The 16,262-nt window shown below is 43.4% G+C and overlaps 1 protein-coding gene across 1 annotated transcript in view; it reads left to right on the top strand.

The window, feature by feature from the left end:
* Window positions 1-16,262, top strand: part of KPNA6 (karyopherin subunit alpha 6) — a 56,061-nt gene that overhangs the window by 34,222 nt on the left and 5,577 nt on the right. Inside the window, exons 2-13 of the mRNA XM_008694476.2 lie at window positions 4,771-4,904; window positions 6,015-6,107; window positions 6,520-6,619; window positions 7,691-7,785; window positions 9,098-9,229; window positions 10,380-10,468; window positions 11,611-11,710; window positions 11,967-12,130; window positions 12,275-12,353; window positions 14,173-14,298; window positions 14,606-14,733; window positions 15,820-15,998. Coding sequence (XP_008692698.1) covers window positions 4,771-4,904; window positions 6,015-6,107; window positions 6,520-6,619; window positions 7,691-7,785; window positions 9,098-9,229; window positions 10,380-10,468; window positions 11,611-11,710; window positions 11,967-12,130; window positions 12,275-12,353; window positions 14,173-14,298; window positions 14,606-14,733; window positions 15,820-15,998 — 1,419 coding nt within the window. The remainder of the gene's footprint in view (window positions 1-4,770; window positions 4,905-6,014; window positions 6,108-6,519; window positions 6,620-7,690; window positions 7,786-9,097; window positions 9,230-10,379; window positions 10,469-11,610; window positions 11,711-11,966; window positions 12,131-12,274; window positions 12,354-14,172; window positions 14,299-14,605; window positions 14,734-15,819; window positions 15,999-16,262) is intronic.

Raw genomic sequence — 16,262 nt, forward strand, 5'->3', positions numbered from 1 at the left:
TAAGAGAAAATATGATATTGGAGCAAGAAAGAAATTGACCATTGGTAGAGATTCTAAAACTAGACTTGGTCATAGAGGGAGATTTGCTTGATGACAGGAGTGGCATAGTGAGAAAGGAAAATGTTCAGTAAACCTTGCTAAGACAGTTATTTATCCACATGGGGAAAAAAATGAAATTGAATCCCTACCTCATATGCACAGTTAAATTTCAAGTAGATGAGGGGCACCTGGGTGGCACAGCAGTTGGGCATCTGCCTTCGGCTCAGAGCGTGATCCTGGCGTTATGGGATCGAGCCCCACATCAGGCTCCTCCGCTATGAGCCTACTACTTCCTCTCCCACTCCCCTGCTTGTGTTCCCTCTCTCGCTGGCTGTCTCTCTCTCTGTCAAATAAATAAATGAAATCTTTAAAAAAAAAAAATTTCAAGTGGATGAAACATTTGCATGTAAAAGGCAAGCTTTAAAACCTCTAGAAGACATAAGCTATCTTTCTGATTTGGGGAGCATGAAAGGACTTATTAAACAAGACACATAGAAAAAGTTAAGTGTAAAAGAAAATTTTAACTACATAATATATATATATATATATTAAGAACTTCTTTTTTTTTTTTTTTTTAAGATTTATTTGTTTGACAGAGAGAGATAGCCAGCAAGAGAGGGAACACAGGCAGGGGGAGTGGGAGAGGAAGAAGCAGGCTCCCAGCAGAGGAGCCTGATGTGGGGCTCGATCCCAGGACTCTGCGATCACGCCCTGAGCCCAAGGCAGACGCTTAACGACTGAGCCACCCAGGTGCCCTAAGAACTTCTTGTTAAAGAACTCCATAAAGTAAAAATTGAAAAAACTGAAAAGCTTCAAAATGCTAGAAGATATTTATAAAACAACCCACAAGTGATTAACAACAGAATATCTAAAGAACTAAAGATTAATAAGAAAAGGGCAAATAATTCAATAGAAAAATATTCAAAATACACAAATAGATTTTTCACAGAAGGGGAAACATGGCTAATAAATATAAAATCTAACCTCATTAGTAATCTGGGATATGCAGATCATTATCAGTGAAATACCTTATACACAGTAGATTGACAAAAGTGGAAATTCCAAGTGATAACATATATATCAATGGGAACCTGTTGTATATTGGTAAGATAGCGTAAATTGGTATCACAATGGAAGGCAGCATGGTGCTAGTTGGCCAGGTTTAACATTTACCTGCCTACAACCCAGCAATTCATTCCTTAACAGTTCTCAAAATGTGAGCTGCAGAATATTTCAGAGGGCCTGGGAAGTGAAGACTAAGATGTTATTTGCCAACTCAAAACGGATTAAAGACTTAATTGGTAAGAACCGAAACTATAAAACCCCTAGGAGAAAACATTGGAAATAAAGATCGAGGTCTTGGCAATGATTTTTTTGGATATGACACCAAAAACATAAAACAAAAGCAAAGATAAAGAAGTGGGACTACATCAAACTAAGAAAGCTTGAACTTAACTTAAAAGCTGCTGTTACAGGGGCGCCTGGGTGGCTCAGTCGGTTAAGCGTCTGCCTTTGGCTCAGGTCATGATCCCAGGGTCCTGGGCTTGAGCCCCGCATCGGGCTCCCTGCCCAGTGGGAGTCTGCTTCTCCCTCTCCCTCTGCCTGTGCTCTGCCTACTTGTGCGCTCCCTCTCTCTCTGTCAAAAGAATAAATAAAAATCTTTAAAAAAAAGAGAAGTTGCTATACAGCAAAAAAAAATAGTCAACAAAATTAAAACGCAACCTGTAGAATGGGAGAAAATGTTTCTTATTGTATCTGATAAGGAGTTAATATCCAAAATATGTAAGGAGCTCATACAACTCAACAACAACAGAACCCAAGTACTCTAATTAAAAATGGGCAGAGCTGGGGCGCCTGGGTGGCTCAGTCGTTGGGCGTCTGCCTTCGGCTCAGGGCGTGATCCTGGTGTTCTGGGATCGAGCCCCACATCAGGCTCCTCCGCTGGGAGCCTGCTTCTTCCTCTCCCACTGCCCCTGCTTGTGTTCCCTCTCTCGCTGGCTGTCTCTCTGTCACATAAATAAATAAAATCTTTAAAAAAAAAAATGGGCAGAGGACCTGAATAGACATTTTTCCCAGAGCCAGACATATGAGTGGCCAACAGCTACATAAAAAAGGTGCTTAACATCACCAGCCATCAAGGAAATGCAAATCAAAACCACAGTGAGGTATCACCTCACACCTATTAGAATGGCTGTTATCAAAAAAACAAGAGTTAAGGTGTGCCTGGCTGGCTCAGTTGGAAGAGCATGGAACTCTTGATCTTGGCGTAGTGAGTTCAAGCTCCACCTTGGGTGTAGAGGTTACTTAACTGAATTAATAAATAAAAACTTTAAAAACCCCAAGAGATAACAAGTGTTGGCAAGAATCTGGAGCAAAGGGAAGGTTTGTACACTGCTAGTAAGAATGTAAGTGGGTAGGGGTGCCTGGCTGGCTCAGTCAATAGAGTTGCAACTCTTGCTCTCAGGATGGTGAGTTCAAGCCCCACACTGGGTGTAGAGTGTACTTTAATTAAAAAAATAATAATAATGTAAATAAGTATAGCTACTATGGAAAAGAGTGTGGAGCTACCTCAAAAAAAATTAAAAATATAACTACTATATGACCCATCGATACCACTTTCTTGAGATGAAATCACTATGTCAAAGAGATATCTGTCCCCTGGTGTCATTGCAGCAATATTTACAGGAACCAAGACATGAAAACAACCTCAGTGTCCCATCAACAGATGAATAGATAAAGGAAACATGATGTATATATAAACAATGGGCTATTATTCGGCTATAAAAAGAAAGGAATTCTGCCATTTGTGACAATATGGGTGAATCTTGAGGTCATTATGCTAAGTGAAATAAGTCGAAAAGAGAAAGACAAATATAAATCCATGTATATGAAAAATCTGAAAAGATCAAACTCAGAAACTGTAGATAGGTGGTCGCCAGTCTGGGGTGGGGGGAGTGGATGAAGGTGGTCAACAAGTACAAACTTCAGTTGTAAAGTAAGTTCTGGGGATCTGATGTATAGCATGGTGACTATAGTTAACAGCACTGTACTATATACTTAAAGTTGGTAAGAGAATAGATCTTAAATGTTTTCACCACACACACACACACATACACACAACGCACACAGTAACTGAGGTGATGGATTTGTCAGCTAACCTTATGTGGTAATCTTGCAGTATGATGCGTAGATCATCGCTTTGTGTGCTTTAAACGATGTGATAGATCAGTTATATCTCAATATAGCTAGAAAAATTTTAAAGATGTGATTTGCCATTTTTACTATTTTGATGTTTGTACTGCAGAAGTAGTTCGAAAGCAGTGATGGGTGAAATGTCTGGTGCCTTAGAACAAACCAAGACAGTGGCACCAGACTGTACTAGTAGTCCATGTATTTGCCACTAACTCACTCACTGTTGGAAAAAAATTTTGCTAGTTTCACTTCAGAATGTCCTTGATGGGGGGGGGGGGTTGCCTGCGTGGCTCAGTCGGTTGAGTGTCTGCCTTTGGCTCAGGTCATGATCTTGGGGTCCTGGGATCCCTGCATTGGACTCCCTGCTCAGCTGGGAGCCTGCTTCTCCCTCTCCCTCAGCCTCTCCCCCTGCTCGTGCTCTCTCTGTCTCTATCAAATGAATAAATTAAAAAGATCTTCAAAAAAAAATAATGTCCTTGATGAAACAGTACAAACCCAACCTTTGAAAATGTGGAGGAAAATCACCTGTGGGTAATTAAGTTACTAGCTAAATTAGACACTTTTTAAAATTGGCACCGTTTTTTAAGAAAGAGACAAACCAAAAAATAGACTCAACTATAGAGAACAAACCAGTGGTTACCAGAGGGCAGATGGATGGGGGAATGGGTAAAAGGTGATAGGGATTAAGAGCACACTTATCTTGATAAACACTGAGTAATGTGTACTATTGTTGAATCGCTATATTGTACACCTGAAACTAATATAACACTGTATGTTAACTATACTTGAATATTTTTTAAAAGTTGACACTGTTTTTACTGAATGACTGATAAACTGGTTATTCAGATTTAGATACTAGGCAGACGTTTTTTCAAAATGAATGAAATTCAGCATAGCAGTTTCCCTTTGGCTGGAGTTGGAGTGGGGCTGGAGGAGCCCAGGACCGGGTAAGGGCCCACAACAAGATTCAGGCGTATCGATAATGTTCTAGTTCTTAGATTTGGTGGTGGGTTTACAGATGCTCATTGTGTTTTTTGCTTGGTAACTTAACGTTATGTTTCATCTTTTTGTATGTATCAAATATTACAGCATAAAGTTTAACTTTTAATTTGACAAATAGATTGTGGGCATATGGGTTATTAAAGATAACATGGTATTGCATTGAATTATATGTGTTGTAATGTATGTCACCTAGCTTCGTTAAATATATTTGAGTTTATCGGACAAGTCAAGCTTTCTCTCTTTCATAGAGGTGATCATAATCTGTGACCATTTACCATATGGCCTAGTATTGTTCTAAGTAGTACTTCACAGGTATAAACCTGTTTAATCCTTCTTATAACTCTATGAAATAGGAAGTTATGTCCCTGTTTTAAAGATGAGATGTCAGGTGCTAAGTTATTGAGATTATCAGGCCTCCTTGAGGAGCTTCTGTCCCCGAGTAGGGGAGTTGGGAGGGAGGCGGGGTAGGGACAGAAGCCCAGTGAAAAGGAAATGCTGTCTTAAGAGCTTTTGTATTTGTTATCTCTCTTTTTCTAGAGACCATGGCGAGCCCCGGGAAAGACAATTATCGAATGAAGAGCTATAAGAACAATGCCCTAAACCCTGAGGAAATGAGACGAAGAAGAGAGGAAGAGGGCATTCAGCTCCGGAAGCAGAAGCGGGAGCAACAAGTAGGTTAACCTGAGTATGCCTGAACATACTGCTCAGGAAGACAGTCCTGCCATCGTGGTTGGTCTCCACCTTTCATTCTCACTTTCTCTTTAGGAAAATAGCATAGCTCTGTGGGCCACTCATCTAGTTTCCTTTATTGTAAAGAAATGTTGGAAGCTTTGAAAAAAGAGAATCAGTCCCTTTCTCCTTTTCCATAATTTAGAAAAACTTATGGGGCGCCTAGGTGGCTTAGTCGGTTACGCATCTGACTCTTGATTTTGGCTCAGGTCATGATCTCAGGGTTGTGAGCTCGAGCTCCTACCCCACCCCCCAATCAGGCTCTGCATGGGCGTGAAGCCTGCTTAAGATTCTCTCTTTCACTCTGCCCCTCCTTCCCCAACTTGCACTCACACATGCTCTCTCGTGATTAAAAAAAGAAAAAGAAAAAGAACAATTTAGACATCATTTATGTCTTCAATATAACATTCTAGTTCTAGCCCCTCGATGCCTTCTCTCTTCTTCACCCCAATAGTCAGTGTTAGACCTGGCTCTTTAAGAGGTTCATCAGCCATTCTGGCGGCCTTAATTCTGTGTCTTCAGTCCACTCTTTGTTAAGTCTCCCTAGGACTAAGACTTTATTAATGCCTCATCATCTGTGCTCTGCCATGAATCACCACCGTACTGGTGCCTTGCCCAGGTCTAGATGTAGTCACCTGACCTGCTTTTGCCCACCTTCTTGCTTTACTATTATTCCTTTCCTTCAAAGCCTTTCATACGCATCAACTTTTATACAAAGGGCACAGAAATCTTTAAATGTTCTCTTAGGGACACCTAGCTGGCTCAGTCAGTAGAACATGCAACTCTTAATCTCGGGGTCATGAATTCAAGCCCCACACTGGGCATAGAGCTTACTAAAAAATAAATAAATAAAAATAAAAAGTTCTCTTAAAAAATGTGAACAATTAGGTGTAACATAGTAAAGCCCTTGAATATCTTTCCATGTCAATATATTAAGCTTGGCGTTATCTCAGCTATGCTAGCATTTCTCAGTTATTGCCGTAATTTAATATTGGATCATTCTTTGTTTTCTTCATTACAGTGAGTAGTTTTACCACTCTCTTTTCTTTCAGCTTTTTAAACGGAGAAATGTGGAGCTGATTAATGAAGAAGCCGCCATGTTCGACAGTCTCCTCATGGACTCCTATGTGAGCTCTACAACTGGGGTAAGGCCCTTGCATGTGCTTCAGGCAGGCCTGGGAAGTACCGGTGTCTACAGAACAGAAATTGGGCAGTTCTCGTCATCTAGTGGCTTTGCCAACAACCTTGCTAAGTTCTTTCTTCCATGGGCCCTTTTGTAACTGGTCAGCATAAGGAATCAATAGGGTTGCATCTGCGAGGGAGACACCCGAGGCAATATTTAAGGGAAGCCATCATTTGCCTCAGAGGTTAGGAATCATCCAAATGTCCCAACTTAAAGCAGCCATGGATTAAACAACAAATACCTTCTCCTGAGCCTGCTGTTATACCATCCTCTAGCCCTCAAGTCTTTAGAAAGCAGAATGCCAAGCAGGAATGCGTACTCCTATCTAGCTCTGGTGTTGGTTTGCAAAGTCTTAGATCTGTCTTACATTCTAGGAGAGTGTGATCACACGAGAGATGGTGGAGATGCTCTTTTCTGATGATTCTGACCTGCAGTTAGCAACCACACAGAAGTTCCGGAAACTGCTCTCCAAAGGTACAAAGGCTGGTCCTCCCCAGGGAGGCCCTGCATGATTTAACCTCTTGTTTCCTCTCATTGACCTCATCTGCTACTCCCCTTCACTCATTCTGCTCTAGTCATACTGCTTTGGTATTCCTTGGACAAGTCAGGCACATTCTTCTCTTTGCACTGGCTGTTCCCTCTGCCTCATATCCTCTGGTCGCTGATAACTAACTGTGCCAACTCCCCACTTCTAAGATCATATTCTAGGTTCTCAACAAGCCTGCCCTAATGCCCTATCTAAAATTGCGGGTCCCCTCCACTCTCAGCACTTTTAATCTTCTTACCCTGCCCTACCTCTTCTTTATTTCCCATTACACTTATTAACATAATAGAATGTCTCTCCTTGTTAGATGTAAGCTTTATGAGGGCAGAGACTTTTGACTTTGTTCATTATTTTATCTTCAGTACCTAGAACCGTTTCTGGCACATAGTCTGTACTCAATAAAAATTTGATGTTTGATAGAAGTACTTCTTTTTTTTTTTTTTTTTTTAAAGATTTTATTTATTTATTCAACAGAGATAGAGACAGCCAGCGAGAGAGGGAACACAAGCAGGGGGAGTGGGAGAGGAAGAAGCAGGCTCACAGCAGAGAAGCCTGATGTGGGGCTCGATCCCATAACGCCGGGATCACGCCCTGAGCCGTTAACCGCTGTGCCACCCAGGCGCCCCTGATAGAAGTACTTCTTGTCTCAGTATATGAAGCAGTCCTCCCAAGAAAAAAATGCTCTTTTTAGAAGGGAAATATTTAGATGAGGGTTCCCCATCTCTAGGGCTTTCTTCTCTTCCTTAATTCCTTACTTCGGGAATTAAGTTTCAGGAAGTCGAAGGTGAGTATACTTAATTTAGGATTGCTTGTCTCTAGCATTTCAACTGTATCACACATTTCAAAGACTACCAATTGTGAAAACTACCTCACCAAAAAGGAGTTTGAGAATATCATAAGGACAGTCAGTACTACCTAGGAAGGATGGTGGACTGACCCCAGTGAATGCACAGCCAAAACCTCTGCTGACTTTTCCTTTCCTTCCTTTCTCCCTCTTCCAGAGCCTAGTCCTCCAATAGATGAAGTTATCAACACTCCAGGAGTGGTGGATCGGTTTGTGGAGTTTCTGAAGAGGAATGAGAATTGTACATTACAGGTGAGGCCTGGTGTAGAAGGGTACCAGATGAAAGCCGTTTTCCCAAGAAATTGTGGGCTGTTTCTATAGACACATCTCTCAGGAAATAGACAAGTGATACGAGGAAGTATTTAAGAGATGCCTCAGAGGTCTTGGTCTCAAATAAGAGAGCCAAAATTTCTTCCCTAAAACAGTCTGAATGGAAAGATACCAGAGAGGTGTTTGGGTGGCAGTCGGTTAAGCATCTGACTCTTGGCTTTGGCTCAGGTCATGATCTCAGGGTCATGCGGTCGAGCCCCAGGTTGGGCTCCATGCTCAGCATGAAGTCTGCTTAAGACTCTCTCTCTGTCACTGTCTCCCCCCCACACACCCCAGTGCTCATTCGTATGCTCTGGCTCTCTCTCAAATAAATAAGTCTTTAAAAAAAAAGAAAGAAAGATACATTAATATGACAGATTGATTATTCAGTTATAAATCAAAGGTTCTAGGGGCACCTAACTGGCTCAGTCAGTAGAGCGTGCAACTCTTGATCTTGGGGTCATGAGTTTGAGCCCCACATTGGGAGTAGAGTTTACTTAAAAATACATACATATATCAAAGGTTCTAGTCCACTTTTAATTACCTATGTGACCTGAGGCAAATCATTTAGCCTCTCTGCATCTGTCTTTTCAGAAATATGTAATGAGTCCATCCATCAGAACCTAGCCAGAAACTCAGCTGAAAGGGACTTTGAGAGATACATGTCACTCTGATCCTGGTTTCAGAGATGAAGAATGTGAGACTCAGGAAATAAAGCGACTTACCAAAGGACTCGGGTGCTGTGCTAGTACAGAACTAGACCTGGGACCACTGAAGCCTGGGTCCATCCTCCCATTGTGTTACATCACTGTCCACACCACTTTTTGTCAGTTTTTTAATATAAAGATTTTATTTGTAACTAATCACTGCACCCAACATGGGGCTTGAACTCAACAACCCCGAGATCAAGAGTTGCATGCTCCCCTGACTGCGCCAGCCAGGTGCCCCTGCTTTCTGTCATTTAAAGGGGAAGAGGAGGAGGTTCCTGGGTGGCTCAGTCAGTTGAGGGTCCAACACTTGGTCCCAGCTCAGCTGTTGATCTCAGGGTTGTGAGTTCATGCCCCACGTTGGGGGCTCCGTGCTGGGCATGGAGCCTACTTAAATATAGTAAGATAAAATAAAAATAAAGGGGAAGACGATGAGGCTTATGTTTTAGTTTTTTAGTCGGGCAGGAGGCTAACTGATCTCAACTAGTTGTAGGCTTGGCTGCTCTGCCTGGAATGACCTCTCAGCCATGGCTTAATCTTACTTTCAGTTTGAAGCTGCCTGGGCTCTAACGAACATTGCCTCTGGAACCTCTCAGCAGACCAAGATTGTCATTGAAGCAGGGGCAGTCCCCATTTTTATAGAGCTGCTTAACTCGGACTTTGAGGATGTACAGGAACAGGTAATGCTCACATTTGGCTTAATTCTTGATGGAACCTGTATTAGAATAAAAAAATATATTTGGTCTTTGTGCCCAGTTCCTAAAAACTAAAAACCTTGGCATTTCCTGAGTGATAAGAGTGTCTTTTGTTATTTATAATGGAACACACCTAATGAGATGATTGGGGTAGCCTCAAGATGAGGAGGGTGGTCATCAGAACCCCCAGCTCTTCCCATCCCTCCACCCCAATCTCCCCAAAGAACTTCTGGGTTGGTGAGCACATTGATGCGGTGCCCTAGAGAGGGCATGGAAGTTTGGTCCCACCCTGTCTGCTCACCCCATACCTTGCCCTGTGCATCTCATGTCCTTTAGCTCTTCCTGAGTTGTATCCATTACAGTAAGCTAGTAAATGTAAGCAAAGTGTTTCCCTGAGTTCTGTGAATCATTCTAGTGAATTATTGAACCTGAGGAGGGGATTATGGGAACTTTTGAATTTATAGCCCTTTGGTCAAGAAGTATGGTGGCACCTGGGAATTGCAGGTGGTATCTAAAGTGGGGGCAGTCTTGTGGGCCTGAGCCCTTAACTTGTAGGGTCTGTGCTAACTCTAAGAGTTAGTGTCAAAATTGAATTGAATTGTTGGACACACAGTTGGTGTTGGAGAATTGATTGCTGGTGTAGAAAAAACGCGCCACATTTGGCATCAGAGGTGGTATTGGAAAAAAGACACCACAGTACACATTTCTGAATACCTGCAGATCATAGAGATTAAGACACAACTTGAATTTCTTCCACTGGATTTTTACTGATCGGATAGAAAGTGGAAAGTGGTGCCTAGATTTTTTCCTCCGTTACTACATACAGGGTAGCCCCTGTGAGGCTGCAAGAATGAAACTTTCCAATCACTTTCTCTGTTTCTGAGGAGTGGGCATAGGGAGGTCTGGGTTTGGCTTCTTTGGCTGCGGTACAGATGTCACCCCCACTAAATGAGGAACTCTCAGAGGAAAGGCCCTCATAGAGCAACTGCTCAATAAGGAGGGCGCCTGCTCCTGTTCAGGATCTCGGGCCTTGATATGGGTTTTGTCCAAGTTACTGGGGGTACTTACTCTGGTATAAAATATTGACAGCCACCACTAGAGTCTGTGAGTGACGGTTCCATCATCCCCTTTTCAGGCAGTCTGGGCACTGGGAAACATAGCTGGAGACAGCTCCGTTTGCCGAGATTACGTCTTGAACTGTTCCATCCTTAATCCTTTGTTAACGTGAGTAATTACTATCATCTGCACCTGGGGCATCTGTAAGGCAGCCATGTGGCACATCTTTTGGGGGCAGCTTAACTTAAGATGTTGAGTAAGTGCAGAAATACTAAAAGTATGTTGATTGCCAAAGTAACAGATATCTTTTGAGAGTAAGAAGATTGTGCCACTGGTCTGTGCCAGGGAGGATCTTCGGTTTCCTTACTTCATGGCACTATAGATTCTCATGTTGGTCATACCTGCCTCGTTGTGGAGCCAGGAGAGAGAGGCAAGACTAGCCCATCTGGAGGGGCGCCTGGGTGGCTCAGTCGTTAAGCGTCTGCCTTCGGCTCAGGGCATGATCCTGGCATTCTGGGATCGAGCCCCACATCAGGCTCTTCCACTGGGAGCCTGCTTCTTCCTCTCCCACTCCCCTTGCTTGTGTTCCCTGTCTCGCTGGCTGTCTCTCTCTCTGTCGAATGAATAAATAAAATCTTTAAAAAAAAAAAAAAAAAAGACTAGCCCATCTGGAAAAATCCAACCTTCTCTATGGAATGCATTGATTTGCTATTTTATGCACATAGGTACATTGGAGAGCTATGTTGTAAACCACAGATTAAAGACCTCATGAAGGGATGTGGGGATCCTTCACCAATCCCTCCCTCCTGTACTTTTCAAATAGAGCTTCATCTAAATCAAAATAGATGGATGAGCTGTACTTTGGAGACCATAGTCTCCTAGACTACCACTATAATTCTTTCTTGGGCCCTTCACAGAAAATCATTGCTTACCTCACACTAGACCTTCAGCTTTGATTTCCAAAGAGAACAGTACTCCTTGTTTAGATCTTGTGGCTAGAGTTAGGAGCATAGTATGTCCTTTGCTCCTATCTTAAAAGGTTTGCAGGCTTACTCAAAGTCCAGCCCTTTGTATGTCCTTACTAGCTGTGGTCTTAACTAGCCACAGCCGGTCCTAATCCTCTGTGAAGATGTAGGTCAGTCTCCTGGCCCAGACAAGCTCAGTTAACTTAGGTCTGTGGGTAGAAAGACACGGTGATGCTGCTAGAGTCTTAAGGGTCTGATTGGATTTGCTCCTGGGGTTTGTAGGTGACAACCCTATGCCCAGGGCATCATTGCTCAGGATCTATCTGGCTTTGCTGTTTCCTTCAGACTCCTTACCAAGTCCACACGACTGACAATGACACGGAATGCAGTCTGGGCCCTGTCAAACCTCTGCCGAGGAAAGAACCCACCCCCAGAGTTTGCAAAGGTAAGCAAGCTTCTTACGCAGTTCCTGAGTGAAAGCAGTTTTCTTCATATGCAGGCAGTTTGATACTGTCAGTGAGGTAGGTGATCTTGTGTGCCTTGGATAGCAAAGTGAAAAGGGTAGTCCTGATGGTTTAATGTAGCAGAAATCTCTAGGGCTTAGAATTACTTGTAGAGGAGGAGACAGCAGTGTTTGGCTTAGTCGTAGAGCTGATGTAGCCCTGTCCCTTCACGAGTCCCTCTCACTCTGCTTCCAACAGGTCTCCCCTTGTTTGCCTGTGCTCTCTCGCCTTCTCTTCAGCAGTGACTCAGACTTGCTGGCAGATGCTTGCTGGGCCCTTTCTTATCTGTCTGATGGCCCCAACGAAAAGATCCAGGCAGTAATAGACTCTGGAGTCTGCCGAAGATTGGTAGAGCTTCTAATGTGAGTGTCTGGTTAGAAAGATTCCCTAAAGTTCTCCATGCTCCAACTAAAGGACTGCAGTAAGCAGTCTGCTGCTCTGTGCAGAGCTCTGGAGCCGAGACAGTGCTGCTGGTCCTGTGCTGATCAGGTCTCCCTCCTCTGTAGGCACAATGACTACAAAGTGGCCTCTCCTGCCCTGAGAGCAGTGGGTAACATCGTCACCGGGGATGACATCCAAACCCAGGTAAGGAGGGAGCTGTTTAGGGAAAAAAGCCCTAACCAAGGGTTTGGGTTCTTCTGGGGGGTAGCATGGTCCAGGAGACAAAGCATGGGCGTGGGTCAGAAATTCCAAATTTACCACTTCTTGTACGATCAACTTGGGTTCTTCTGGGGGGTAGCATGGTCTAGGAGACAAAGCATGGGTGTGGATCAGAAATTCCAAATTTGCCACTTCCTGTACGATCAACTTGATTGCCTTAATTTCTTCTATAAGTTGGAAGCAAATCATTGTCCATTGGGTGCTTTTGAAGGAAAACTAAAGGGAATAGACTGACGACCTGGGACAGTGTAGGGTAATTCTTAAGTTTTTGAGTCATGGTCCCCTTGAGACACAAAGCTGTGGAACCTTACCCCTACTTCCTACACCCTTAGAATCTTAAAGACACTTCCTCATGTTAATAACACCTCCGATGAGGGCACAGTATGAAGGGTTCCTTTGTTCAAACGCTAGAGATCAGAGTATTCTTTTGGTCTTGAGTAGTTGGCATAATTCTGTGGGATTCTTGACAAATTTCTAAGAGGTGAGCAATCTCACTCAAACCCACACTCATTTCCTAGGTCATTGTGTGTGTGTGTGTGTGTGTGTGTGCGCGCGCGCGCACGCATATATTTGTGAATTTTCATAACATAACATGTACTGCTTTTACCATTCAGTGTACCCTTCAGTGGCATTCATTCCATTCACATTGTTACTTAATTGTCATCACCACCCATCCCCACAGCGTTTCATCATCCTAAACTGATTCTCTGTGCCCGTTAAATGATAACTCCCCATTTCCCCTTCCCTGGGCCTCAGTCCCTGGTAGCCATCACAACACATTTTATCTCTTAGGAGTTGATTACTCTAGGTCCCTCATATAAGTGGAACTATATATAGTTGTCCTTTTGTGTCAGCTAATTACACTTAGCCTAATTTTTCAAGGTTCGTATGTAGCGTGTAACCTGCCTTCTTTCCTTTTTATGGCTGCATAGTAGTCCATTGTGCATATATCCCATTTTGTTTATCCATTTGTTGATGGGTACTTGGGTTGTTTTCACCTTTTGGCTATTGCATTGAACAGTGGCGTACAAGTATCTGAGTCCCTGCTTTCAGTTCTTTTAGGTACATACCCAGAAGTGGTCATATGCTGATTTTGTGTTTAAGATTTTGAGGGACCACCGGCTGTTTTGCACAGTGGCTGCACCATTTTCTATCCCCACCAGCAATGTACTAGGTTTCAATTTCTCCACATCCTTACCAACAGTTGTATTGTCTGGGTTTTTTGATAATAGCCGTCCATCCTACTAAGTGTGAAATGGTATCTTATTGCAGTTGCTTGGGTTTTTTGTTTTGTGTTGTTTTTTAAGTAGGCTCCATACCCAATGTGGGGCTTGAACTCACAACCCTGAGATGGAGTCGGATGCTATACCAACTCAGCCAGCCAAGTGCCCCCTTATTGCAGTTTTGATTTGCATTTCCCTAATGATTAGCGATGTTTGGCGTCTTTTCATATGCTTATTGGCCATCTGTATCTCTTCTTTGCAGAAATGTCTGTTCAGATCCTTTCACCATTTTTTAAAGTGGGTTCTTCAGTTTTTTTGTCATTAGTTGTAAGAGTTCTTTATTCTGGATATTAATCCTTATCAGATACACAATTTGCATATATTTTCTCCCATTCTGTAGTTTGCCTGTTCACTCTGTTAATGGTATCTTTTGATGCACAAAAGTTTTTAATTTCGATTAAGTTTTTAATTTGATTAAGTACCTAATTTTTCTTTTGTTGCCTGTGCTTTTGGTGTTCTAGGTCATTCTTAACTGTTCAGCCCTCCCTTGCCTCCTCCACTTGCTGAGCAGCCCCAAGGAGTCAATCCGGAAGGAAGCTTGCTGGACCATTTCAAATATCACTGCTGGCAACAGGGCTCAAATACAGGTAAAACAAGCAGAGGGAAGGGGGCTGGCAGGAGTAGGTGGGAAGGCAAGGGAACATGAGAGGTGGTGGGATATTTGCTTCTAGAAGAAAGAATTTGTTTCCCTTTAGAAATTGCAGTCAGTGTGTGCTGTTGAAGATTCTTTGTAAGAAGCCAGGTTCCTCTGTAGCCTCTTACTTCTCTGGGAAGAACAGAGGACTCCCAGGAAGAGGAAGACATCTGAATCTTAGCTGATTTTGTAGGCTAGATTTGCTGACTCTTCTTAAAGTGACTTTCTCTGTGTGTCGCCCCACCCCCATCCTCCCTCAGGCTGTCATAGATGCAAATATCTTCCCTGTGTTGATTGAAATCCTTCAGAAAGCAGAGTTCCGTACAAGGAAAGAGGCAGCCTGGGCCATCACCAATGCCACATCAGGAGGAACCCCTGAGCAGATCAGGTATCCATTCGTTTTTCATTGTCTTGAGTGATATGTGTACTCTCCTCCTTGGTTCATGGTCTGCAGTACCCACTAAACTGCTTTTCCTGGGCTAGGTCTGCCCCAGTCCAACAGCACCAGGTTTAACTGTAAGCTGCTAGATTGGCATTGGAATCTGGAATAGATTCCTCTAAAGCATGTACCTCTTTTCTTCCTAGAAAATAGAAACCTCTAGGACACAGACATCCATCTCTCTCCCCTACTTTCTGCCTTCCAGAGAATTTAAATCTATATAATTCTCAATTATCCATACAAATGAAGGAAAACCATGCTGTGATTCATTCACAGCAGCTTCTTTGGGAAATCATTTTTGGGGGGGTGACACTTGGGAGAAGCAAACAGAAAGCCTGTGTGAGTGTGTGTGTGTGTGTGTGTGCGCGCGTGTGTGTGTGCGTGCATGTGTGTGCTTTGATTTTAGTTTGCATCATCAGCATGAGTCGGAGTGATGGGAACTGAACAAGTGTTTTGCCCTCAGCTTGTGGCCCCAGAAGAGGAGTAGGAATATATTCAACATACTTAAAGCCTTAGGAGAAAAGGGGTAGCCATTGAGTTAAGCTTTGAAGTATTCAGGGTTGTAAAAGCCCTTTTGGACAGGAGAAAGCATAAGTAAAGGTACAAAAATCAGAAACCTGGAAATGTTTACTTGTTTAACTGGAATGTTCTGTCCTTGGAAGGGAATGATAGGCGATGATGCTAAAAAGGAGGGTAGGAACCTGATTGTATAGAGGGTCTGTTTTGTCAGGCCTGTAGAGCTTGGACTGAACATTTTAAGCAGAGAAGTGATGTGTTCAGAGTGGTAACATTACAGCAAGGGGACAGTAGAGATGAGGAGGAATCTGTGGCAGCCTTCCCCATGGAAATGAACGAGACCCAGAGCGTTGGAAGAGTGGAGAGACTGAGATAAAGAAGTGGTTATGAAGGCTCAGCAAGAGGGGGTTGCTGCAAGTGTTGACATGTATGAGGGAGACCCACAGGCCCTACAGCACCTGCCTAGCACCTCTCTTGCCCTGTGTTAATTTAGAACTTAACCTTGTTCTCTGCCCCTAGGTACCTGGTCTCACTGGGCTGCATCAAACCCCTGTGCGACTTGTTGACCGTGATGGATTCGAAGATTGTGCAGGTGGCCCTCAATGGGTTAGAGAACATCCTTCGGCTTGGAGAGCAAGAGGGCAAGCGCAGTGGCTCAGGGGTCAACCCCTACTGTGGCCTCATCGAGGAAGCCTATGGTATGTGTCCTGTCTCCAGCCTCACCTCTGCCTTAGAGAAGTTCCAGGTCAGGACCCAGGGACTGTGGGCCCCCTGAGTAGTCTATATGTGAGGCTGTGGGATTTGGGGGTCATCATTGAAGAAGGTTTTATCCCATCATTTCCTTCTCCCTCTGAGGCGCAATAGATCCACTTCTCTTTTTGATAGGCTCTGCCCAGTAAGTAGGCATGGCACAGATGCAAAAACAGAGCTCCAGAATCGATGAGAGAAACAGGCACTGGAAG

Source organism: Ursus maritimus, unplaced genomic scaffold, assembly GCF_017311325.1.
Source record: "Ursus maritimus isolate PB19 unplaced genomic scaffold, ASM1731132v1 scaffold_32, whole genome shotgun sequence".
Taxonomy (NCBI): Eukaryota; Metazoa; Chordata; class Mammalia; order Carnivora; family Ursidae; genus Ursus; species Ursus maritimus.